General features: G+C 43.9%; 1 protein-coding gene across 1 annotated transcript; it reads left to right on the top strand.

Moving 5' to 3' along the window:
• The first annotated feature begins 872 nt into the window (after window positions 1–872).
• On the top strand, window positions 873–19,095 carry PPA2 (inorganic pyrophosphatase 2). Its single transcript, XM_035113438.3, has 12 exons — window positions 873–1,314; window positions 3,724–3,788; window positions 4,990–5,034; window positions 7,681–7,734; window positions 8,153–8,272; window positions 9,620–9,706; window positions 10,672–10,798; window positions 13,391–13,518; window positions 16,101–16,186; window positions 16,783–16,852; window positions 18,166–18,205; window positions 18,876–19,095. Exons 1-12 carry the CDS (start codon window positions 1,113–1,115, stop codon window positions 18,902–18,904), a joined length of 1,053 nt encoding a protein of 350 aa, XP_034969329.1. The 5' UTR covers window positions 873–1,112; the 3' UTR covers window positions 18,905–19,095.
• Window positions 19,096–27,483: the final 8,388 nt, after the last annotated feature.

Genomic DNA, 27,483 nt, shown 5'->3' on the forward strand with positions numbered 1-27,483 from the left:
TACTCTCATTTTGACTCAAGAAAACCACCATTTTATAGTTCAAATCAGGAAAAATAGATACAGTAAATGGACAAAATTACAAAGATTCACAAAATGTTATTGATCGTTATCTGACATATTTTTATCCCACCTTTCCATAGTGATCAAAATAGATTATGTTGCAATTAAAAACAAAACTATACAGCTATATATATATTATATATATATAGTTGTTGTTGTTGTTGTTGTTTAGTCGTGTCCGACTCTTCGTGACCCCATATCAGGGAGTAAACATAGAAGACGGGGAACTTGCCCACAAGTCTGTCAAACCTCTGCACTTTTAATAAGGCTGACTAGAACCCATTATTTTCCATTTACGATCATGAAATTAGAGACACAAGGATCCCACGAGTAAATTTTCAAATCCCTCCACGTGCTTTCTTGTCAGCGCACTTGTCTGCGGGGGTTTCAATCCTTTGCACACTTTCCTCGGAGTAAGCCCACTGAAAACAATTTACTGTACATTCGGAAGGTACCACTGTATTATTGTATCGGAAGTGGATACAACTCTGTGTTTTAATCTTGCCGCGGCTGTATCTGCGAATAGGTTTTGTTTGTTTGTTTTCAACTCATTTTGCTATTTACTGAGGTTGCTCATACTCGGGAAATGCAGAAACAGAGCACAGTGCAACCCGATCTAACGTTAAGTTTTGCACTAATTAAATAGTACTGTTACCGGGGACTTCCTCCTAGGTAAACGTGCTTAGGACTGCAGCACCCCGTCTCTCTGCATGTTTACTCGGAAGTAAATTCCCTCCGAACTCCTGGTTCCCTCCGAACTCCAGTACTGGAACTGTAGAGCTACGGGGAAGGGACGGGTTTTGCCCTCCTTCGGGCTAGGCTGATAAACCAGATCCCCGCCTTGCGGGTTTCACGCCCCCGCGGGACTACCCACAAGCCCCATTCCCGGTTTCTGGCTCGCTGCCCGTTTCCTACTAATTAACCGAGAGGTAAAACCGGGCTGCTGGCAAAACCGGCCGGGCTGCGACTTCAAGGCCGTTTGCTGAGCATGCTCCAAGCTCCACCCGCTGCGCCGCGAGAGGAACTGCGCGGAGAAGCGGAAAGCACGAAGCATGCGTGCGGGGGCTGGCTTGGGTCGGCTGCTGTGGCTGCCTTGGGCGGTTCAGCGCCACCGCTCTTCGTGCAGGAGAGGGACGCCGGCGCGGCTTCTGCAGCCGTGGTTGCTGATCTGCCGCTCGCACGGCGGCCTCATGGCTCAGTACGGCACGGAGCAGCGGGGGCAGCTCCACTCGCCCGATTTCCGCCTTTACTTTAGTAAGTAGTCGCTCGGCAGGACCCGCGTGGGCAGCAGCGGTGACGCTTCCTTCGAACGCGCCGGCGTTCTATGGAACGCTGCCGGCAGATTCGCTTGGTTTGATCTTTGTTACATGGCGTTCTAGGGCGGGGCTTCAGCGCCTAGCGAACGCCCGCCCCTCTCCCTCCCTTCTCTGATGGGTGGAATTTAAGAGCAATTTAATAACAACAACAACAACAACAACAACAACAACAACAACAACAACAACAACAACAACAACAACAATAATAATAATAATACAGGGTGGTTCCGCCCCCTTCCCTTCTGATTGTACAGTAGTTCTAAACGCGTAATGAGTTACCGGGCGTCCTAGAGCGGCGTTTAGGAAAGGAATCCTTTCCCGGTGCCGACTGGTTATAATTTAAGATCCTTTGCTGGATCAGATCAGAGGTTAATCTAGTCCACTGTTGCGTTTCCTAGTAGTGAGTCAATTTGGAGAATGTGGTTGCTGAAGCTTCGTATCGAAATGTCTGCTGTGCGGGTGGGGGAGGGGGCAGTGATTCATGTTCGGGTGCCAACTGGAATCTGCCATGGCGAGGCTCAAGCTTTACGTTATCATTAAATTACGAAAAACAAAACCTAATTCAGAATTTGGGTGCGTAGCCTGTCTTGCTCTTACAATCACTTTTCGCATGCCACAGCGACAGGGAACTCTCTTCGTAACTGTGGATCTGAACAACCGATAACCCTACAAAGCGCAAATAGCAAACATATTACATACAGGGGTGCAGGTAGTGTAGAGCCACGGTCACTTGTAGCATCCTACAAGGGTGTATTGGAGGATAAGGCCATTTGGCTACTAGCCATGTTGGCCCTGCTCTGCTTCCGCAGTCGGAGACAGTAAGCTTCGGAGTATCAGTTGTTGGGAATTGCAGGAAGCTCTTGTGCTCTGGTCCTGCTTGCCGGTTCCCCACAGGTGTCTGGTTGGTCACTGAGAATAGGATACTCTGCTACCGTAGATGGGCCATTGGCCTGATCCAACAAAGACACACTTTGAATGCTCACTTTTCTCATCCTTGCAAAGTGTGCCCGGTAAGTGTTGCTGCATTTGCAGAGCAGATGTACAGCAGCCCTCCTGGTTTAAAAGTCCCATGGGGGGCCATAGTGCTGGAGTGCATGAGTTGCGTGCAGAGAGTCCCACATTCAACCACTGGCATCTCCATTATAGTACCTCCTCGCTTGCAGAGGTACTATAGACTCGCAAACAATGCAGCAGTAAAAATACTGACAGGGCACTGCCCCAGTGTTGACCTAGTGACTAGCCTCCCATGAAGGTAACTTCATACATTTATGTGTACCATAAATCTCCTCCACCATCTGATGAAATGAATCTGCATAGGCACACAGAGCAGGTAAATCACTGCAGCAACACCTTTCTATAGCACCTTCCTTCGTATCTGAAGACGTTTGCGTGCACACGAAAGCTCATACCAATGACAAACTTAGTTTGTCTCTAAGGTGCTACTGGAAGGAAATTTTTCTATTTTGTTTCTGCTACGGCAGACCAACATGGCTACCTACCTGTAACTTCCTATAGCACGTTAGCGGTACAGATCTTTGTGATTTACTCACTGTTTGTAAGGAATGATCCATCAAATGGTGAAATGTTGGCAAGTTCTAACACTAATAATAATAAATAATAATTTATTATTTATACCCCGCCCTTCTGGCTGGGTTTCCCCAGCCACGCTGGGCGGCTTCCAACAGAAATATTAAAATACACTAATTTCTTAAAGATTAAAAGCTTCCCTAAACAGGGCTGCCTTCAGATGTCCTCTAAAAGTCTGGTAGGTTTTTTTTTGACATCTGGTGGGAGGGCGTTCCACAGGGCAGGTGCCACTACCGAGAAGTCCCTCTGCCTGGTTCCCTGTAGCTTTGCTTCTTGCGGTGAGGGAACCGCCAGAAGGCCCTCGGCACTGGACCTCAGTGTCCGGGCAGAGCGATGGAGGTGGAGATGTTCCTTCAGGTACACTGGTTGCTAGGATCTGCTACCCTATTATCTAGAAAGTTAATTGAATTAATTGGGTTTTTTATCATTGGTTTCTTAGATCTGAAAATCATGGTGTTGAGGTGGGAGAGGAGGCAATGTTCTAGGTATGCTTGAATGTATATTATTGCTTACTGATTGTAGAGCAGGAAAGCAACCCAGCTTTTAAAGCAAGCTGAAAACTAGTTCTCTGCCACAATAATGTGAATTATTTGTGCTTTGAAGAGGAGGTGGTTAAAATTGTATTGCCAGGATTTTAGCTGAGCAAGCGGAGTTTTTAGCTGAATAACTACAAACTAGGTTTTTTTTACCAATAAAGATGCAAGCAATTGTATACACTGCATTTGTGTATGTGCTTATAACGTTTTGTTTAATCTTGTAGAGAATTCAAAGGGAAAATACATTTCCCCATTCCATGACATTCCTCTGTTTGCTGGATCAAATGAGGTAATTAACACATGTAACACTCTTTATTTGTTGAAATTGCTGGAAGTTGAGATCTTTTAAGGTAAGAATGAGTCTCTCACTATTAACTTAACTAGTTTTATAGTCATAACTTTTTATTGTCAGGAGAAAAAAATCATTTCAGCCAAATTTTGATTTCACCCACATATCATCAATTCTGAAATTATCAGTGACATTTGAGTTGTGGTCTTGCACTGGTAGATGGAGGTCAGGAGACCTCGTTAATTGCAGTGATCTGTCAGGGCCTGCTTTGGGCTAACTTGTGTGGTCCACTTGTTACTAAAATCCTCTTCCTCGTGGTCATCTGATGTATTTTAAATGTGAGAAGCAAAAGTGAATATTCAATACACAAATTCGTTACGCCTTAACTGTGTTATGTGTTTTTGAGAATGTATTTTCTGTTTTGGGACAGAAGTAGTCAAAGAAGCACCAAGTCTAGAATTATTTGCAAGAATTGCAGTAATGAGGATTTCCTATTCTGGAAGATAGGACAGTCTGCCGATCCATTCTTTCTTTTTTTATATAGCATTTTATTTTTTACAAGAAGAGACCAGGATAGTGTGTTCTATAGCAATCCTCATGGTTACAAATAATTGCAAATTCAAAGATCAACACATCTCAGGGATGGGGAACCCCAGGATGCATTCCAGTTAGGCAAAAATTCTCAAGGTTCGTGCAAGCAGAAGTCATCAGATTGAGAGGCCTAGAGGGATGCATTTGGGATGCTGGTTCCTAGGGCCGTCTTAAGCGCCCCTGGCGCCGTGGAGCGACGGATCCCTCCAGCGGACCGGCCGGCCAGCGGGCGGGCGCAGCTCGCGGCGCCCTCCTGGCGGGCCAGCGCCGTGGTGCCCTGCGCCACCCAGCCTGGCCGTAGGGCCGGCCCTGCTGGTTCCCCACTCCTACTGTAGATGAGTTGCTCATTCAACAAATATCCACAACCTTTAAATAACTTTTTGGGGGGAGGAAGGTGTTGAATGTAGTTAGCAAAGTCACAGTGACAGACCTATTCACAGCAATTAGCCAGCAAACTCATAATATTTTTGAACACTCTGCTGCTGAGCTTGACACCTGCATTCGATAGTGTTCAGTCAACCCACTTTATCACTTGGCACCATTTTTTAGACTTGTCTCCTTACGAGTTAGCCTTGTGTATTCACACTGATTTTTATATTTTCCTGTACAGGATAAGGAGATTCCTGCAAAGAGATCAAAGAACAGTGAAAGTGAGGTATGATCACAGAGCCCTTTATTGAGATTATTTGCTGTACCTAGTTTAGCAGGGGAAGGAGAAATGTGGGGGGCCTCTTAAAAACTAAAGGCAGTTGTCTGATGTGTTCAGTTCCTTGCCTTCAAGCCAGGGTTGAGGAAAATTAGGGTGCAATAATTCTGGGCATCAATAAGAGGATTTTGCTACACTTCTTGTCTTGTATCCACTATATGGTCTCAATTAAATATTCATATATTTCAGCAAAGCCTGTATTTGTCATTGCCACCACTCCAGATGGAATTTAATTCATATTTCAGTAGACAAATGTTTCAAGATACAAATGTCATCACTTGAAAGTCCTCACCCTTTTTGTGTCTCTTTTAAGTGGGCAACTTTTTTTTTAAAGTAAATCCTCCTGCATCTAGCAATATTTTTTTGGAAGATAGCTATAGTTTTAGGTAGTACCTTGGTTATCAGTATTTCTATGGGCCCTGTGAAACATCTATAGACAGAGTGTGGTGTAAACTAAGAAATTGTTTAATTTTAGGGGATGTTTACATCTGGCAAACAGCAGCCATAGACCATGAAGACTGCCTTATATGATGAAAGTGACCGGCAGATCTGAGTTGCTTTCATGGGGCATCAGTGGAAGAAACTGCTTGGTCAAATACAGTGGTACCTCGCAAGACGAATGCCTTGCAAGACGAATTTTTCTCAAGACGAATGCGTCTTGCGATCTGATGGTGACTCGCAAGACGAATTCGTTTTGCGAAAAATTCATCTTGCGAATCACAGTTTCCCATAGGAATGCATTGAAATTTAATTAATGCGTTCCTATGGGCAAAAAAAGAAATTTCAATGCATTCCTATGGGAAACCGTGATTCGCAAGACGACTTTTTCGCAAGACGAATTGACTCATGGAACGAATTAAATTCGTCTTGCGAGGCACCACTGTACAGCAATTTTGATGATTGCATAGATTTATACCTCTGGTTGGTAGTGTCATGGCTGTTTGTGGAGAGGTAGAGGGGGAGAGGCAGCTGCGAGGGTCATGCGGTACAGACACACTGGGAAAGCCAGCCTGCTGCTTCTGCTGGTATGTTTGCACCTCACCAGCATCTCACAGCACTTTCCCCCTCCCTCTCTACATACCATTAACACCAGTGATGTGACCAGCTGAGCATCTCTGCCCACGCCTGTGATGATGAACTAGATGACCAGCATGGCAAATTAATCCATTAGTTCTTGATCGCCTGGTTGCTAGGCCCTGCTTATTATATTAGAGCTTTGCCCACATGTTTGTAGCCGGGCGTGTTCGTGCTGCAGAATGAAGCTCCAGAAAAGTGTCGTCAATTCATGGGCAGTCCTACTTAACACGGGGGAATCTGAATCTTGGAATGGTCCTTCATGATTGAAAAAGTAGATCCATGCAAAGAAACTCATCGCTGTAGGCAAAATGGCTGGTGCAAGGCTGTACCACAAAGCCACCTCATAGCTATTTTTACAAATTTGACAGAGAGGGCCTGGTAAATTTCTGTAGGAAGCACATTTCAGAATGAAGAGGAGCCATCTTTTCCCCTTGTGTGCTAGCTTTCTAGTTTATGCATAGTTTTTAGGTGGAAGAGCGTTCAGAAACAGCACACATGGACACAGCCACACACGCACCATGGCCTGTAATGGTACAGTCAACTTGACTCCCTCACTGACCCCATCACCTTATTCAGCTAGCCTGATTCCACATCCACACCATGCATTTAAAGCACTAAGATACCACTTTAAACAGTCATGGCTTCTCTCCCCCCCACCCCCCACCCCTAGAATTATGGGAGCTGCAGTTTAAGTGTGCTGAGAGTTGTTAGCAGGCCTATTCCCCTCACAGAGTGGTTCAACAAACAATGCCTCTTTACAGGGAACTCTTGAGAACTCTATAAGGGAAATTGTGGGTTTGCAGCAACTCACAGCACCGTTAACTTATTAAAGGTGAAACTCGGGAAATTAGATCGTCAAAAAGTGCATTTATTTCAGTAATGCAACTTATTATTTTTTCTTTTTCTTTTAATTTTTACAAATGCTTTCTTTTGGAAATTCCACAGTAAGAAAACAAATAGTTACAATAATACAAAAATTAACATCGTGAATACATTTCATAAATGACATTCCATTTACAATTGACCCGCCTAACGACAAATAATTACAATTACAACAAATAAAGGCTTGACATAACTTGCTTTGCATGTCATGCATCTATCTCATATATTGGTTTCACCTTTTAAGTTGCATTACTGAAATAAATGCACTTTTTGATGATATTCTAATTTTCCGAGTTTCACCTCCCAGAATTCTTTGGGGGAAGCTATGACTGCTTGAAGTGGTATTGTAATATTGTATGGTGTGAATGTGGTCTTTGTTTGAAGGTGGGCCATATTGGCCAATGGGCCGCTCTAACCGTGTTTAGGAAGGGACTGTGATGAGCAAGCATGAAGTCTTAAGGCTGGCTCCCAGCTGGCCAGCCATTTCCCGCAGAGAGCTAGCACTGTGTTTCCTTTGACCCTGAAGAGTATGATAATAACCATGGTTGCTCTGTGCTCATTCTCTGTATATTTGTGTCTGTTTTCCATTAATTTCTTAGTTGTTCCTTCCCACCCACTTTTTCTTCTTCTGTTAAGGTTGTACTTAACATGGTTGTAGAAGTGCCTCGCTGGACGAATGCTAAAATGGAGGTAACCATGGACAGCAGCTTGCAAAAAAGTAATACAATTGGAACTTGGCAAAAGTTTGTGGCAGTGCATCTTCAGGTCCCGAAAAGGATTGAGGAGAGTATAAGATATATAAGTTGTCAATTGGCTTGAACACACCCTAAACAGCATTTTGAATAAAGCATCCCTTAAATGGAAAGATGCACTTAATATCATTTGGCCTGGCATGTCAAGGGAATTCCCTAACCCACCCCAATATTTTTATCACCATAAATATGTTCAATGTACTGTTTCCCTCACTTTGGGAGATGGGGCAAATATATAAAGCTTGACGCTTTGTTGTGTTGTACTCTATGGGGATAACCAGTTGAATCATTTTACAGTAACCCTCCTTTCCCCTCCCCTCCCAAATCTCTCCTCTCCATTTTGCAACATGTTCCAGATTGCCACAAAGGAGCCATTGAATCCCATTAAGCAAGATGTAAAGCAGGGCAAGCTGCGATACGTAGCAAATATCTTTCCCCATAAGGGCTATATTTGGAATTACGGTGCCTTCCCTCAGGTATTGTGGTTTTTCCCCTCTCTCTCTCTGTGAAAGTTTTCTGTCGTCTCAGCAAAGTCTAGTCATAAGTCTTATAATTTTTTATGAATGCAAAGTGGTTGCATGGAAAACAAAGGTGTTCAGGAGGCTTGTGCATTGGCTAGAGGGCTGGGGAGATGTTATGCAACAATATTTGCCATTAGTTTTGAGAAGTATCTGTATTTAAAAGCAGAATGTATGTGTTTCTGGGAATATAGTCATGCAGGCTCATAGTGGTCTGGTTCATGCAGAATTGTAGAGTTGGAAGGGGCCACAAGGGTCATTAGTGAAAGAGTCTTTTGCCCAACATGGGCCTTAAACTCGCAATTCTTCAGATTAAGAGACTATCATACTACTAAACTATGGTTTACTAAATCATGGCTTAGCATCATGTGTGAACCCAGTCCAGTAGCTTAACTATGGTTTATCGACTCTGGTTAAAGGTTGCCCATTAACCAACGTTTGTAGCCGATTTATAAAACTTAGGTAACATTATCCTCATCTTGGCATTTTGTGTGAGACTGGACCTCCTCCTCAATTACGGTTAAGGAGTTGTCATGTCCCCAAAGCTATAGACCCACAACAAAGAGCGAGTTTCCTGGCTTTTCCTCCTTTAATGGGTGAACCCAATAAACCAAGATTTAAATCATTGTCTGCCAGATGTTTCAGTTTTAACTATACTCTGTTAACTATGGTTATCCTTAATAATGGTTAACGTGTACCATGGCTTAATGTCATGTGTGAACCAGGCTAATGCCCAGGGTTTTTTTCTGCACAATGCATTTATGTTATATTCAAAACTTTGGGCAGATGGTGAATAGCATCAAAGTGGAGGTGGGACAACTGCTGTTATATGGATCTGTGCGTTATATGGATCTGTTCCTTCGCACTGATATTTCATTCATTATATTTTTGCCCAGGACTTTATGTCAAAACACACACACCCATCCTGATTATAGCTTCACAATTCCTTATAAGAGCGGGTTGTTACTTTTCTACAGCAGAGTGAAGATTTGACCCAGATCTCTACCCTAGCCAAACACCCTGTAACATGTGCCCCTCACCCCCAGAAATTGTTGGACTCAAACTCCTACCATACCTGACACTTGGAGCCATACATCATCTGGAGGGCCACAGGTTCCCCTGTATTATTTGTTGGTGACACCCATATGCCATGATCTCAAGGGAAATGATAGCCACTCTTAAACCTAGTCCACACAAGAAGCATGGCTCTTTATTTCTGGAATCTTTGTAACCTGTATGGACCAGGAATAAGGCAAATGTTGATCACCAGAGCTTAAATTTAAGATCTTTCCATGCTTTCAACAGACCTGGGAAGATCCCAATCACAAAGATGATAGCACAGGATGCTGTGGTGACAACGATCCCATTGACGTCTGCGAAATTGGTTCCCAGGTCTGTGTTAACTATTTGCTCTAGATTTTAATCTACTGTTTCAACTGTTTATTTTCTATTATGAAGTAGGAGAGTAGGCTGCAGCAGTCCAACTGGGAGATAGGGATCAAAACCTTAGTTTAGCTCTGTGGTAAGTTAAAGGTAAAGGGACCCCTGACCATTAGGTCCAGTCGTGACCGACTCTGGGGTTGCAGCGCTCATCTCGCATTATTGGCTGAGGGAGCTGATGTACAGCTTCCAGGTCACGTGGCCAGCATGACAAAGCCGCTTCTGGTGAACCAGAGCAGCACACGGAAACGGCTTGGAGCGGACCCTATTTATCTACTAGCACTTTGAGGTGCTTTTGAACTGCTAGGTTGGCAGGAGCTGGGACCGAGCAACGGGAGCTCACCCCATCACAGGGATTTGAACCGCCGACCTTCTGATCAGCAAGCCCTAGGCTCTGTGGTTTAACCCACAGCGCCACCTGCGTCCCTGTGGTACCTGCAACCAAATATCACAGCGTTTCCTTTTACCTATACAGGGTTCTAGCCAGCTTGCTACCTGTATAAGCTAGCTGTAAAAGCACAAAGAAGTCCAGCAAGACATTTTCCTTCATCCCTCCGGTTTTCCATTTTTCCATTCCAGATGATGCTTTACGCTCTGTTTCCACTAAGCATCTGCAATGAATAGGTGGTGTTTGTTTGTTTGCACTCCTGCAAACCTTGGGGTTCCTTCAGCACCCTAATACCTCTCTCAACCCCATTTTAGCTTTAGTATTGTTGGCACTTGAATTTGCTATTAGAGGGAGCGATGCTGAGACCTTGGGAGGTGAAACAATACCAGTGATGTGGTAGAAGCAGGCTGGAAAATTAACATACCTAGGAAAGAAACTCCGATGCAGCTAAAAAAAAACACACAATCGTGGAGTCTTTCTTCTTTGCAGTACTCTTCTAATTCAGAAGCTCTTCTTCTGTGCTTTTAAGGTTCGAACGCTCGGTGAGGTGGTTCCGGTGAAGGTCCTTGGAGTTCTTGGTCTTATTGATGAAGGAGAAACTGACTGGAAGGTCCTTGTTCTCAGTGTGGATGACCCAGAATCACAGAAGATTCATAGTAAGCATTTTTAACCTCCCTGTTAAATCACCCATTGCATCTAATCTACAAACATCCTGTGTTTTCACTGTCATTGTTAGGAACCTTGAGAGTTGTGAGGCTCTATAGAGCACTGAAGATTGCAAGCAGAACTTTCTCAGCTTGCCCACCGAGCTACAATTTGTAGTGTTTGGGGTCAAAGCCATCGTAGCTAAAGAGGTTAAAAATTGGCTTGAGTTTGTGTTTGTTAGATCTGAGTTGCTTTGTGACGTGTGAAAGCATTTGAATCCGTGACATAGAATTCCTAACCAATCTTTTAATGGCGTGACTCTTTCCAGTATATATAATACCCACCGTTCTAGTTACTATGTTGATGTTTGGTACCTTAAAGAGTAAGATAATTTATTATGGCATAAGTTATCATGGACTAGAGTCCACTTCTTCAGATGCATGAAGCGTCAACCTGAGCTACGTGTGGATGCAGGTGAGAATTGTAAACAGTGAAATTGGAGGGAAATGAAACGCTTAAAGTACGTACTGTGATAATCGCAATATTAACAGCTGCCATTTTGGGGGGAATACGTATCTTTATTATTTTCAACCTGAAAGCAACTTCCTCCAAGTTTTTAAGGGACTCCAGTTGGTCCATCAGTTACGACATTTTATGGACAGGGATGACTTGTCATGCTCTGGATTATTGCAATGCTGTCTATGTGGGGTTTTCCTTGAAGATGACGAGGGAATGTCAATGGGTCCAGAATGCAGCAGGAAGATTTGTTGGGTTTCTATCACATAACCCTTATTTTAAAACAACTACACTGGTTGCAAGTTTATTTTGGTCCCATTTCAAGATGCTCTTGTTAAGTGTTTAAAGCCCTAAACGACTTAGGCCTGTCTGAAAGGCCCTCTCGAAGGACCATCTTGATAGTTCCTGTACCTTTGGAGGCCTGGGGAATGGGAGAGGGCCTTCTGAATGGCAGCCCCAAATTGTGGAACTCCCTCGGAGGTGTGTCTGGCACCTTCACTGTACATCTTGTGAATTCTAAAGATACACCGCTTTACCCTGGCTTTTAGACACTTGAGGTGTGTATATTGTTAGAACCCACCTGGTTTTGTGTTCGCAAGTTGTTTTAAACCAGGCATCCCCAAACTGCGGCCCTCCAGATGTTTTGGCCTACAACACTCTTGATCCCTAGCTAACAGGACCAGTGGTCGGGGAATATGGGAATTGTAGTCCAAAACATCTGGAGGGCCGAAGTTTGGGGATGCCTGTTTTAAGCTGTGCTTTCATGTTGTAACCTGCTCTGGGACCTATATTATTGCCGTTAGTGTTCAGTTCTCAGGGATTTTTTCAGGTGCAAAACCAGAACCTTTGCGTACTGTATTGGTCCTCCACAGATAGTGTTTCAACACGTTGAGCAACAAGGAAGATTTATGAATGCTTTGGAGCGAATTTGAATAAACATTCAATATTGAGCAGCATGAAACGTGTGTGAGCTTCCCCCCCCCCCACTGCAAAACATTGCAAATGCCTTTATATGGTCTGAAGTGGTGCTTCCTGTAAATGTTTAGAAGATGTCATTAAAAACATATGTCCTCTTCCCACAGGCTTTTTCCCCCTGAATGCGTGCTGCAAATTGGGTGTGTTAGCTTTGCTAGAGAAAGAAAAAGGGAGAGGGAAAATGCCCACACACTCATGTGGGGACACACACACACACACACACACACACACACAGTAGTTATGTACAAATTGCTTCTCTTGGTGCCAGTCCCGGTAGAGTTGGGAACCGGCATTCAGTTGCTCAAGGCTGCTTCCATGTGTTCATCAGAAACATGCGCCAATTCACATTAGTGATCCAACTAGCCCAGCGTTGTCTGTTTTGACTGACACCAGCTCTCCAAGATCTCGCTGGGGCTGAGGGGGTGGGGAAGGAGCCCAAAAACACCCAGAACACCCCTCTCCCTGTTCTTCACTATCCTTTAACTGGTGATGCCAGAGAAGAGCAGTGTCTCAGTGGTATAGGACATGCTTCGCATGCAAAAGGTCCTGGTCTCTCCAGATAGGGTTGGGAGAGATCCTGGTCTGGAACCCTGGAGAGCTGCTGCCATCCATTGTAGATGATACTGAGCAAGATGAGCCAGTGGTTTGACTTTGTATCAGGAACCTTGAATCTCCTGTGTGCTCTGCCGTTGAGTGATGGTACCTCCTCACTATGGAGGAAGAGAGTCCATTATTCACCTTGGAGACACTTTTAGGCTTGCCAGGGAGTTTTGTTTGTGTGTCAGTCTTAGCTCCCTGCTGCTCAGTAGCATAGCGTAGGTTACTAGTGCCCAGGGCAAGGCAAGTATCCTCAGTACCGCTCGCTGATAAGCTGGAACTAAGGGTCAATAGTTCACAGTGCCTTATGAGTATTGGGCACAGCGGAGAGCAGGATGGGGGATTGTTCGGGAGTGGGTATATTTCTGAAGCCCATGCAGAGGGTGCCCAAATCTGCTCCTCAGTCTACCCATGCGAACATTGGGAGATTTTAGACCCTATGGAGTTGGGGCAAATTGGGATATAGCGCTATTTTGTGCATAAGTATAAACACCTGTTTTTCTAACCCTATGCAGATATTGATGATGTCCGGAAGTTCAAGCCAGGTTATCTTGAAGCTACAGTTGACTGGTTCAGATTATATAAAGTTCCTGACGGGAAACCAGAAAATCAGTTTGCTTTTAATGGCACATTTAAAGACAAGGTGAGGTACTTCCTTGTGAAAGACGACAGATTTGCTAATGGTTCTCATTGGAATTGTACTCTGTGGAATAAAACTTTTGGAAGAGTTCTGGAATCTCATGCAAAAAAGGGTGGGAATCTCCAAATAAAGTAAACTTTTATTTGTGTTAAAAATGTACACCTGATATTTCACCTTTATAGTTCCATGCTCAGCTATGGAACAAGAAGCATTGAGCCTCACCATGTAGTCTCCAAACTCAATATTTGGATGAGAGTTTAGTAAAAGTCTCCCCAATACTAGCAATTCATGTTGGACTCTGAAAATGCTGCTGGGGAACCTCCGGCCCTCCAAGTCCCTCTGACCAACCCTCAGGACTGCCCCCAAGTCACGCCTCCTTCACCACCCTCAAGTGACTTTGGCTGTCTGGAATGTGGCCTTGCAGTGTGATGATGCCTCTTGCTTTCCTGGTTGTGGGGGACAGAGAGAAATGGATTGTGTAGAAACCTCTGACTTTGGTGCAGCTGAATTGTAGCCTACTAAACCACTGGCCTGGCCACTCTGCCCAGCCCAATTTTCTCTCTGGCAACACTTCTGTGAAGTTATGAATTGAAGGAGAGAAATGGATGAGTTAGGTTTTGGGGAGCCCTGATAGGACCCTGTAGGAATTAAGAGTGGGGCTCATTGCAGATCCCTGCATAGTTTATATTGCAGCACGTGTTTTTCTTTTGTCTTCAAATCAGGGATGGGGATCTAGGTGTTGTTGGACTCAAGCTCCCCATTGCCACGGGTCAGGGATGACAAAGGCAGTCCATCAACATCTGCAGGGCCTGGGCCTCTCTAACATTTGTTAGTCTGTGCTGATGTGCCCAATTGATTTTAGCTGGACTAAAGCAGAAGTAGTTAACACACAGGGTGTGGGCCAAATCTAGCCCGCCAAGCCACAAGAAGTGACCCTCCAGCCCTTCCCCTCTCTCCAGTTTTATCACTCCGTTTTGCCAGATAATAAATCTCCCTGTCTGTCTTGTTGAGGGTGCTTTTTATTATTATCATTATAAAAGAGCTCTTTATCTTCCTATGGAGGATCTCTGAAGAACGTTCTGAGTGATCTTTCGTCTCTGATCTCGTTCTGTAAGAGTACAAGACGGTGTTTTCTTCCTCTCCAGTGCTGGAGTGTGGGGAGGGTTCAAACCCTGCCTTTTTCAACAGATCCATTGGTGGTGATGGGAAGGCTATGTGCATGTGCGGAAATGTCTTTGTATTTGTGTTCATATGCAGGAGTGTAGGTCAAAGGGATGGAACAACTCACCTTTGAGGAAATTTTACAGCATTTGATACTTTTTAGTTTAGGGGGAAAGGCAAGCAAGGCAAGGAACATAATAGAGGTGGCATGGAGAACGTGGAGAAGGCTTTCCCGCCTCTTTCATAATCCTTGAGCTTGGGGACATTCAGTGAAGCTGATAGCTGGAAGATTTGGGGCAGATAAAAAGAAAGGACTTCTTTAAACTATTGAACTTGCTCCCACAGGAGACAGTGATGGCCGCTATCTTAGAGGAGGACACAAATTCTTGGAGAAGATGGCCTCTAGCCATGATGGCCTCCACAGTTGGAGGAAGCAGTGCTTCTGAGTACCAGTTTCTGGAAGCCACAGGAGGAGAGAGGGCTCTTGTGCTCGAATCCTCCATGTGGCTTTCCCACAAGCCCCAGGGTGGCCACTGTGAGAACAGGATGCTGAAATAAATGGGCCATTGGCTTGTTGTGGTCAGCAGTTGTCAGGGTTATAAAGATTTCGAAAGGTTGTGATGACAGCAACAAGAAATGGGTCCAGTTAGTCTTGTAGACAATTCTGCTGCTGTAACTTAGGATGTTTTGGAAGAAAACCCACCTTGTCTTCCCAGTGCCTGCAACTTCCAAATAATTGCATGGTCGTTTGAAAGCTTCCCCTTTCCCAAAGTGCATTGTTGTAAGCTCATTGACGGTCTGCAGCGTTCTCCCTCTTTGAGGTTGGGGGAAACTCCCAAGTCTCAGTTATATTCTCAGACTGACCTTAATTAGACACTTTCCAACTGTTTTACTGAGGTCCAGGGAGGGCCGTTGCCAAAACAGCTGGCGTTTAAAATATTAAGCATCTGCTGAAAAGCTTTGCCTAGAGCAGAGCCAAGGCATGAACTGAATTCTTTCACTCTGGCTTGGAGAGGCTTCTCAAAACGGTTCTGGGAATGCTAAGAGGGGTTAGTCTTCCCCCAAATATGGCTTCATTCCCATGGCCTGCATGAAACATAGCTGTGCTCAGGCCATTCCATTCTTACGAAATGCACCTTCTCATTCCTGGTGTGTGTCCCCCCCCCTACTTTTTTGGGAGCAGATCAGTGGGGGCTTTTTTGGAAGTTTCCACAATGTTTGGTCTGAATTGGGGGAAGTTACAGCTTCTTATTTTTAGAATGGAAGTGGCTTAGCAAATGTATTGGGACATTCCAAGCTCTTGTTCACCCTGTAGTCTTAAGTGTTTTTTGAGTTCCTGTTTTGTTTTGCAAATCATACAATGTAACATTGATTTTAAAGAGGGGGTGGAATCACACCTCATTGTCATTTGTTTTAAAAAACAGGCATTTGCTTTTGAAATCATTCAGTCCACTCATGAGTATTGGAAGGCTTTGCTTCACAAAAAGGCTGATGGAGGCGCCATAAAATGGTAAGCATTCACTTGACACACTGATCTGTTGAAATCCAGTGTGAATTAATGCTCAATTGACATGGGTGGCTTTTATTACGGTGGTTGCCTTTCTCTTCCTGAAGATCACTTCTGCGTACCGCCTTTGTTGGCAATTTCACTTAAATAAAATAATTAAGTCACAACCGCATGAGCCCCGCAGATTATTCAGTAATTAAACCGTAGTAACGGCTCAAAAATAAATTGGCCTGTAATCTCCCACTTGTAATTTTGCTCACACACAAAAAAGGGGGAAACCTTGGCTTTTGCTTGAGGATATATTGCGTTTCTTGACTTTGCTCATTCTAGGGCCTCATCTGCACCAGACGTTTAAAGCACTATGATGATGCTTTTAACAGTCATGGCTTTCCCCAAAGAATGCTGGGAACTGTAGTTTGTTAAGAGTGCTGAGAGTTGTTAGGAGGCTCCTATTCCTCTCACAATTCCCAGAGTTCCCTAGGAAGCGGGTTTAATTGTTAAACTGCTCTGAGTACACACCAGCTTCTTATGTTCCTTCCTGTTCACATTTTCTGACATAGCACTTGACCCAGTTGTTGGTAATTCTGTTCTGTTTTCAGCACCAACACCCTGCTGGAGTCCAGTCCGTATTGCTGCAACGGAGAGGAAGTCCAAGCTCTTGTGCAGTCTGTAAGGGAATTTTTTTAACATCCCGATTCTTAAATGTATGTCATTAATTGAAGCATAAAATTTCCAAACGTGCCGCGAGGTGTAAAACAAAGGAAAGACCTGGCTTGAAAATTAAATGGAGAACACAGGTAGAGTGTTTGTGTGTGATGGAGCGAACGGGGGACCAGGAATCTAGGTGGCAAGGGGTAAAAATATTTTGCAGCTTTAAGTACTGTTTTCTTTGCCATTTCTCAATCTGAGTAATTCTATTACCAGTCTTCTCAATGCAGTGAATGTATTTCTCTCTTTACTTATTTCTCTGAAAGCTCCATAATGCTGGATTTTCTATCTCGCTAATACTGAATAATAGCAAGGTGGACCATTTGTATCTCGCTTACTCTGTGTGCTGGCTTTGATTTGCCCTGTTGCCATGCGGTACTAGCACTTAGTGTAAAGCTCATTGACTAGCAGCAGTATACTGTACTCTTAATCACAAAGAGCATACTTTATTGCCTTGTGTAATTCAGTGTATCTTGCAGGAAAAGATAAAGTGTGTGTGTGTGTGTGTGTTAGAAAGAGAGAATTATTTAAAAGATTATTTTCGGACCATCCACATGTTTCCATTTTCTTTTTTAAGAACACAAAAACTTAAGCAGAGGAGCTAAAAATATCAGAGCCTGCTTTTATCCTAAAAACGAAGCCTCGCGTTCTGATCTGTTTATAAACGGGCTTTGCCAGCTGCAATGATTGCATCAGTTACGTCGAGAGTTTTCCGCTGCCCCCAGGAGTGTTCCCAGCTATTTAGCCAGCTGATTTTTAACTATTAATGCGCTAAAGTGCCCATTTTGTAAACTGAGTCATGGCAGTTGTACAGATGCAGCTCGTACAAGGAAGCTTCTGTTTTCTATGAAGAATCTAATCCAAGCTTTCGGAGACTCGTCTTCCCCCACTTTTGATTACAGCAGAATGCTTAGTAGTGCATGTTCAGAATGTATAGCACATGCTTTAAATGTGCTTTAAAAGTATGGTGCCTTTCAGTGCAGCCTTTTTAGTAAATGAAATGTAAGCTTGTTTCTTTTTAAAATCCCTACTCAAAGTCAGCCCCTTTTTGTGTGTGCATGAACCCTTCAGCTCAGCCTCCAAGTTTTGCAGTTAACCCTAAGTGTATGTAACTTAAATAATTGCAAGTTCTCCTTTTGTCGACCGCTGTCTCCCCTTCCCTAGTTTCCCCTAGTGTCGAATTTTTGATTTATAAGCTTGTTGGATTAGAGACATCTCGCTTTGCACGTTGGTGATGCAAAGTAAATAAATACAACTGACTGTTCTTTCTGTAGGTTCCATCCCCTGCAGAAAACTATCCTGTTTCCAAAGAAGGTAAGACCCATTTATCCAGGCTTCTTCATCCCACAGCTGAAGCCTGCCTATCAGCCACGCATGTGAAAATTTACAACCCTTGTTCAATGTCACATACAGTTTTGTTCTAGTTGAAAACAATATGATTGTGAAATTGTGTCCTGTGGTCCTATTTTCTGTGACCTGAGCAAGTAGGGTATCCCCCCCCCCCCCGAAACTCTGGAATGATGGCATGAGATGTTTGCACACCACCTCTAGAACTGGAATTCTTCTTAAAGGAAATTCAAAATATATTGTATTTATGCAACTTAACATATATCATTATATCAGCGTCTTTGCTCCTTCTTGCTACTTGTAAACATTGCTAACTGCTGGACATCTGTTAAACATAAATATTTAGCATGACTGTGAGATCAGGTTGGCACAAACTTGGAGGGGGGGGGCTTCTGCTAGAAATTAAAAACATGTCTGTTTCCCTGCCCCTTTATGCTTGTTCCTGATGTTGTGCTTTATGTTCTTAACATTTTCTGAGTTGCTTAGAGAAACTTTCTGCAGCAAGCAATTTATAAACTGAACAAATAATTATATATTGATTCATACACAGACAGCAGTGGTCTGCGTTTGAGTATTCTGTCCTTTTAATGAACAGCCTAGTAATGAATAATATTTGTTCTGTTTTTTTTTCTTTTAGTTGATAAGTGGCATTTTCTCAGGCAGTGATCATGAGCGTTCCCTGAAGTCAGTCTGTGCCATCTATCTATCTTCTTTACACACATTCATTTTCTCTCTCTTTCACACACACATATTTTTTTTAAAACATGCAAGAGAAAATATCACCAAATGGATTCTAAAGATACGAGTCTACATGTGCTGTGCAAATTTCTATCATGTAAATAAAAGCAGTGATTTTACATTCTCTTTGTGGTATTGTGTGTGTGCGCGCGTAAAAATTTAGATTGTTACCTAAAATACACTTTTAACCAGGTCTACCATTAGGTAATAACTGCAACCCCCCTATGTGTGCTTTACAAAGCAGATTGTCTTTTCCGCCTTGCTCCACTTTTATTTTGTTTTTTAGACAGAGCAGTTAGGACTATCGCCTTCTCCGAGCCATTGTTCACCATCCATGACCCCCCTCAAAGCAGTTGTACCCAAATGTGCTGGCATAAGTAACTCTGAAACAGCCCTGTCACAAATTTTGCACTTTAGTACAGGCAACTCCAGGGACCCAGGTGGCGCTGTGGGTTAAACCACAAGGTCTAGGGCTTGCTGATCAGAAGGTTGGCGGTTCGAATCCCTGCAACGGGGTGAGCTCCCGTTGCTCGGTCCCAGCTCCTGCCCACCTAGCAGTTCGAAAGCACATCAAAGTACAAGTAGATAAATAGAGATCGCTCCGGCGGGAAGGTAAACAGCGTTTCCGGGTGCTGCTCTGGTTCGCCAGAAGCAGCTTTGTCATGCTGGCCACATGACCCGGAAGCTGTCTGCGGACAAACGCCGGCTCCCTCGGCCTATAGAGCGAGATGAGTGCCGCAACCCCAGAATCGGACACGACTGGACCTGATGGTCAGGGGCCCCTTTACCTTTACCTTTACTCCTGTTTTAGGCGTGACCTATTTGTGCGCAATTACGCGCACAGCGCCGAACCCAGAAGTGACCCGAAAATGTCATAAAGATGTCCCTAAAAGAGTGGGATGGGGGCAGGGCAGAACGGGGTATTTTCAGTCTTTTTCAATGGGTTTCCGATTTCATGCAAGTGCGCAGTGACCCGGAACGTACCCCTCCCCACACGCAAACAGGGAGTTGTCTACAATTAAAATTTTAGTTTCGTTTCAAATATGGCATAAAAATGTGTTTTTAATCCTTGTGAATTTTTAGCTACAAGGGTGAAAAAGAACGAGTGTGGCGTAATAGAGTAAAATAAAAAAATTCCTTCAGTAGCACCTTAAAGACCAACTAAGTTCTTTAAGGTGTGGCGTAATAGAGTGTTGGACTTGGACCGGGGAGGCCATGGTTGAGTAAGGAATCGAACCCTGAAGCTCACTGGCTGAATTTGAGCCAGTCACTGTCTCTCAGCCTGACCCTACCTCGCAGGGTTGTTCTGAGGGTAAAAATGGGGAGCCATGTACCCCACCTTGAGCTCAGTATATAAATATGTTCGAAGTAAAGGGCACACTCCAGTCAAAAGCATTTTAAAACCACTGATTTGAAAGTGTTGGGCATGTTCTTAAATATTTCCATTGGAATTGATGTGCCACAGCAGAGCTACATATGGACTATCAGATATCTTTTCTTAGTTAATGCAAACAAAATTGTGCATTCTTGACTGCACAATTGACTTTGATTTTGTTTACGTAGCCTGGAGTTGAAAAGTAAGTTCTTATAAAGATTTGTGGTTCAGCTTAGGTCAGTATGCACCTAATAAATACTCTAAGAAGGGCTTCATTGACCACCAATACTTGGGTGGTCCTGACCGAAGTCAGTGGAATGTGTTCTACATTAAATCAACAATAAAGTCAGCCGGACGCCTCTACAGCCAGTGTTCTGTACACGCCAGTTATTTACAGGCTCAACCATCTAAACAAGACAGAAAAGGGTAGAAAGAACAACTCGCTGGCATTGATCTGTAGAACGGTGAGTAATGAAATGAAGTAGACTTGAGGAATTGCCCAAGAAAGAACTGTGGTGTACCATAAGATGTCTTGTGATGTGTGGGTTGACCTGGAGTTCTGAACATCTGTCAATGGCCACTGTTTAACTCTAGGATAACTGGAGGTTACACTGGACTCACAGTTCAGTTATGTTATGGGATGTCTTATCTGCATGCAACTATGGGAGTGTTTGCTTTAGTTCACATATGAAACTACCGTCTGCTGAGTGAGACCATTGGTCTATGTGGCTCGGTATTGTCCACACCAGAGTTTCCCAACTACAACTCCCATCAGCCCCGTCAGGGTTGATGGGAACTGTAGTCTAGCAACATTTAGAGACCCAAAATTGGGAAGGCTGGTCTACACTGACTGGCAGTGACTGAATTCAGCAGAGGTGTTGCTGCTGGTTTTTGAGTCTGGAACATGCATGCAGGAAACCACTCACTTGGGGAGATTGGCTTGTTCCTGGGCAATAATAATAATAATAATAATAATAATAATAATAATAATAATAATTTATACCCCGCCCATCTGGCTGGGTTTCCCCAGCCACTCTGGGCGGCTTCCACCCGAATATTAAAAACAGCACAGCATCAAACATTAAAAACTTCCCTAAACAGGGCCACCTTCAGTTGTCTTCTAATAGTAAAATAGTTGCTTATTGCCTTGACATCTGCTGGGAGGGCGTTACACTATTGAGAAGGCCCTCTGCCTGGCTCCCTGTAACCTCACTTCTCGCAATGAGGGAACCGCCAGAAGGCCCTCGGTGCTGGATCTCAGTGTCCGGGCTGAATGATGGGGGTGGAGACGCTCCTTCAGGTATACAGGACCGAGCTGTGCCCTTGATGATGTGTAAGAACATCACCTCTCTCCCCAACCCCTGCCCATAAGTAACCAAAGAATGATCCGAACTCAGGAAATGCACAGTTCTCAAAGAGACCAGGAATTACTGCCAGCCTGTGTGTTAATGACATTTCCCTTCCATCCACAGGATCTGTGTAGATAAACTACCTGTAGATGATAGTTCAAAGCTTCATAGAAGTGCCAAGTAGAAGTGGAGAGATGGGCACTAGCAACTGCCCTATTTACTCCTGATACATTACACCAATCTAATTTACATCCCAGGAAGAATTGCCAGCTGGACCCAGAGCCAGAGGAGCCCCTGTCTGCATGAACACAGTGGGCTCTGAGGCATAGAGAGCAGCGGGAGAGGTGCTCTGGGAGTCTGAGGCAGGCAAGGACCCACAGCCCAGCTCCCTAGCTGGCCAGGTGGGGCTCGCTAGCTCTGGAAGGACGGTTTGATTCCTCAGCTGGAGCAGGTGAGGGTCGCCTGCCTCATCAAGTACAGATGCTGCAATCAGCAGGCAAAGCACAAAGGGAAGCAGAGCTGAAGTGCTGTGTCTGCCCACGTTGATGGACCTTGGCTTGGAGGCTGGTGGACCTCGAGGGACTGTGCTTCAGGTTTGACTCTGGACTGTATCCTAACGGCTGGACCTTGTAAGAAAAACACTGGGGCCTGATTTGATCAGTGGAACGTTTGGTATCTGGTGGGCGGGGCTTGTGTGGACGCCCTGGAATTATCTCCTCCCTTCAGGGTGTTCCATTAAGTTTCAGTTAAGAAACTTGTCTCTCCTTGTTTCTTGCCTCAGACTTTCCTCATATTGTTGTATTGAGTTTCTCTCATTACGTTATTTTTGTTACAGTTATCTTTATTATTAAAGCTTATGGTGGTTGACATTTGCGTGAGCCGCTTACGGTATTTTTCCTCAAAGAAAAAGAAACACTTCTGAGGAAAGGCCTGGAAACGATGCCTTATGAGGAACGGCTTAGGCAGAGAAAGTTAAGGGGTGATATGATAGCCATGTTCAAATATATAAAAGGATGTCATACAGAGGAGGGAGAAAGGTTGTTTTCTGCTGCTCCAGAGAAGCGGACACGGAGCAATGGATTCAAACTACAAGAAAGAAGATTCCACCTAAACTTTAGGAAGAACTTCCTAACAGTAAGAGCTGTTCGGCAGTGGAATTTGCTACCAAGGAATGTGGTGGAGTCTCCTTCTTTGGAGGTCTTTAAGCAGAGGCTTGAGAGCCATATGTCAAGAATGCTTTGATGGTGTTTCCTGCTTGGCAGGGGGTTGGACTGGATGGCCCTTGTGGTCTCTTCCAACTCTATGATTCTACGAAAGGTGTTGAATGCCCTAAACTGCACTAGGGAGGGGATGTTCCCAGTTTGCCAGGAGGATGGTTTGGTTTTGCGGTTCGGATCATGTCATTGCATATTGTTGTAGCCTCTTATTGTGACCCACCCTGGGCTATACTGCCCTTCCTGTAGGAAGGGTGGTTTAGATCTATCTTGTTTGAATTAATGTGGTTTCCCATTTGGCATTTTGAGATTGTACAGTCCAGGGAGGACTGTACCATTTGCTGCTTATACAGATTTTTGAATTGGCCAGTCAGGTACTTTCTATGGAATCAACTCACAATGGGTGATAATCTAATGTGAGTCACAGTTCAAGTTAGACCCTTTGAAATCTATGGACCGTCAATGGATTTACTCAGAGTATTACTAACCCTGGATACTGCCCAATGTGAGTACAGAGGCCCACATCCTTCTAAGAGTGATGTACACTTCAGAAAATAAATACACTTCAATATCTCTATTGAATATATATATGTATATGGAAGTTTTTAATGTTTGTTGTTTTACTGTGGTTTTATAGTTTGTTGGAAGCCGCCCAGACTAGCTGGGCCAACCCAGTCAGATGGGCAGCGTGTAAATAAGATGTTGTGGTTGAGTTTTTCATTGTTACTGTTTCTTACACTTTTTCTTGTGACGTTTGGAATAATTCATTATTCTTCCACAAACCAAGCTTAAAGTCCTCCTCATAAATTGCTTTGACCACACATAAATCTGTGGTTTCAAAGATCCTTTGATTGCACATGTGCTTACAGTCTAAAAAGCAGCTTGAGTTGGATATTTGTTGTTGAAATCCCCTGGTTGAGTTGTCCCGTTGAGCTGCCAAAGAGATCTTAAACATCTTTTTGGTATCTGGAAGGCATCAATTAGGGCACTTCACTTAGGAGGAAGGCTCAGGGATTGTTGGTAGGGTTGTGTGTGTGTGTGTGTGTGTGTGGTTCACAATGGGATGTTTTGTTCTATATCTTTCTTTTTACAGTTAGCTTCAAATGACTAGGCACCAAATGAATGGCTATTCTGTGCCGTAGGCAACTCTCTTTCCATTAAACCTCATCCCAGATGAGAATGAGTACTGTTTTTACTGAGTTAGTGCTTTGCCAGCAAGAACGTAATTCTGGTGAACTCGACTTCCACGCAAGCCAAAGCGGGACGATAGGTGGCATCATTAGAAGTCAGGACGAACTAATTTGCCACCTCACTTTTTCCACTGCCAAGTCAGCAAGGCCACTTTTGCTCTCTTTTTGGAAGCACGATTCCCCATTTCTTATTGATGCAGATAGGAGTTGGCAGGCCGTAATTACATTTTCTTTATCGACCACCTGATAACAAATCAATTCAAAATTTGCCTGGGCTGTCAGTTCGGTGATCTAAAATGACAGAGGTGAGTGGCGATCATTGTGACTGAGAACTGAATACCTCGGGGTGTCCAATTATAACTGCGGAGAGAGGAAATTCAGAAAAGTCATTTTAGCTTCCTTTATGTTGGCCCCCGAATGAGCAGCTACTCTGCTCCTTTCAGGTTTCACAGTGGAAAGAGCATTAATGGCAACGCTGAGCAATTTTGGATTCTCATGTTCAGGAGGTCGAGAATCAATGCTTCTTTCCCCTCGCTTCAACTAAAACAAATTTACCATCCATGCTGGGCAGGCTGTTCACGTCTGTACCTGCTCCGAAATGGCAAGAGACAAAACTGCAATAGTTTTATATACGAGTGTTTCTCTCCGCATCCCCCCCATAAAGTAGACTCTGTGAGTAATTGAAATATACTTGGAGTCGAGAGTGAATTTCATGCTCTTTATTCAGCTCGTAGTCATCAAGGAGAAGAAGAGAAGAATGCCCTTTTCCCAAAACCATCTGCTTATATACATTATTTACACAATGGGCTTTGCGTGATTGGCTACTTCAGGGCCACACCTGTGGGCCAATCAGTTTGTGGATTGACTTCTGTCAGCAGCCTGATTGGCTGCTCCTGCAGGCCAATCAGGTTGCAGATTCACTTCCACCTGGAGTTGGATTGGGTGGCTCCTGCAGACCAATCAGACTGCTGATTCTGGATCCTATTGTTCTATGATTCAGCTCAGTACATAACAGTAATGCACAGTGGGAACAAAAGGGGGGAGCGGGGAGGAACTCAAGCAGGAGCAAGCACCTACTTTAAGAGGGCTTGACGTTTAGCAGCAACATGGGGGTCTCAAATATAGAACTTCCAACGGGAGACTGTAGCAGGAATTATGAAGTTTGAATCTATTCAGTTCAGATTTGGTCAGGTCAAGGAGCTGCATTCAGCCATTCAGAGATTGGTGAGAGGTTCTGTAGCAGCTATTTCATACACCCATAATATTTGTGGTTTTATATTTTGGTTTTATTCTGTGAACCGCCCTGAGGGGCAGTATATAAATTTAATAATAATAATAATAATAATAATAATAATAATAATAATATACTGATAATGAACCAATTTTGTGCCTGCTGGTCCATATTGGCTGGCTTATGGCACAATAATGTACATGCTGCAATTTTACATGTAGTGAGTGATATAAAGGAAGAGTAAAAAAATAAAAATCTAACCTTGCTCATTCCCTAAACCTTCAGGAGCTCTGCCAGTCATGAGTCGGACTCAAGCAGTCTAGTTTCCAATGACACAGAGAGCAGTATTTCCTATAGACATCATGCCATGCCACGATTTATTTATTTGTTTTAACCTGACATATGACGTGAAACTCTAAAGGTGTTTTGAAGGTGGTGGGTTCCAATCAGATCATTATTAAATTCCAAAAGGATTCCAAGTGTAATAAGAATGCGCCCTTCTGCAGAAGGGTCAAAGAATGGCTGACTGTTGCGGCCACAGGCTTACCTCTGACTGTTGATACAATAGTGCTCTGCTCAGCTTATGTTTCCACAGAAAAGCTCTGCTCCAGAGATGGGGGAAACTGTGGCCCTTCAGATGTTGTTAGATTCCAGCTCCCATCAGCCCCAGCCAGCATCGCCAAATGGCCAGGGATGATGGGAATTGTAGTGCAACAAAGCCACAGGTTCCTCAACCATTGTTCTGCTCTCAAGCTAGATGCGGCAATCAGGGACTGAGTCCTTTATCAATTAGCCTTGATTAATTAGCCTTGATCAGAACTTCAGGGTTTGCTTGTTTTACGTCTGTGTGTCTGTGTCTGTCTTAGCCCTCTCTTGGCCAGTCTTAGAGGAAAGCCAACTTTCGTCCCAGTTCTGGAGTCTCTTGATGTCTGAAGTTCTTCTGTCCATCAATCATCTACATAGATAGCATTGATATCTTTCTGTGATGAGAGATGAAGCCCTACTCAGAGTAGACCCATTGAAATTACTAATCCTCAGTTAGTCATATACATTAACTTCAATTATTCTACCTTAGTAGGACTAGCATTGAATGCCACCCACCCCATTTTTTGGTGTTGATATGCTGACCTCTGTCCATGCTCTTGTCTTTAAGGAGCAAAAGTAGTATTTAAAAGTTGGAGTGTTTTAAAACTCAGGGCTTTTGACAATTTGAAATTACCACATTTTGTTCTTAGTGACATTGACATACATTTTTTTATCTTATTTACAATCCACTTGGGCAGATCCCAAAATATGCAAAAGGGGGGGATGTATATATAGGATGACTTCCTTATATTTATTTATTTATTTTTTTAAAAAAACCCTCCACAAGTCAACACAACCACTTACTATATAGCTGCCCAGTAGAGGGAGCTCAAGTTTAATGGTTAATTATTTCCTTCAGGGGACCCAGGTGGCACTTTGGGTTAAACCACTGGGCCTAGGGCTTGCTGATCAGAAGGTCGGCGGTTCGAATCCCTGAGACGGGGTGAGCTCCCGTTGCTTGGTCCCAGCTCCTGCCAACCTAGCAGTTCGAAAGCACGTCAAAATGCAAGTAGATAAATAGGAACCGCTAAAGCGGGAAGGTAAACGGCGTTTCCGTGTGCCGCTCTGGTTTGCCAGAAGCGGCTTTGTCATGCTGGCCACATGACCTGGAAGCTATACGCCGGCTCCCTTGGCCAATAATGCGAGATGAGCGCGCAACCCCAGAGTCGGTCACGACTGGACCTAATGGTCAGGGGTCCCTTTACCTTTTTATTTCCTTCAGAGTTGTATTATGGAGGAAGAAGTTTTAGTTGCCATGATTTATATACTTTGGTACTGCAGTTTTCGAGTCTGTTTTTTGACTTGCGAAATGTTCGAAAACCAAGGCGCAGCTTCTGATTGGTGCAGGCACCCCAGAAACAGTAGGCGACAGCCGCATCGGACGTTCAGCTTCCAAAAAAAGTTTGAAAACCGGAACACTTACTTCCAGGTTTTTGGCATTTGGGAACCAAGGCATTTGAGTACCAAGGCGTTTGAGAACCTTACCAAGGTACCATTGTACTGTGGTTCTCGTTGTTAGCAAATGTGGTTTATCCTCTCTATCCAGATATCATCCCAGGTACA

Source organism: Zootoca vivipara, chromosome Z1 (assembly GCF_965207765.1).
Source record: "Zootoca vivipara chromosome Z1, rZooViv2.hap1.1, whole genome shotgun sequence".
NCBI classification, from domain to species: domain Eukaryota; kingdom Metazoa; phylum Chordata; class Lepidosauria; order Squamata; family Lacertidae; genus Zootoca; species Zootoca vivipara.

Excerpts from the sequence above, each read along its gene's own strand:
- PPA2 (XM_035113438.3), top strand. The coding sequence starts at position 1,113 with ATGCGTGCGGGGGCTGGCTTGGGTCGGCTGCTGTGGCTGCCTTGGGCG. Across the intron at positions 16,187-16,782 it reads GATGGAGGCGCCATAAAATG|CACCAACACCCTGCTGGAGT; the intron begins GTAAGCATTCAC and ends TTCTGTTTTCAG. Across the intron at positions 18,206-18,875 it reads CTATCCTGTTTCCAAAGAAG|TTGATAAGTGGCATTTTCTC; the intron begins GTAAGACCCATT and ends TTTTTCTTTTAG.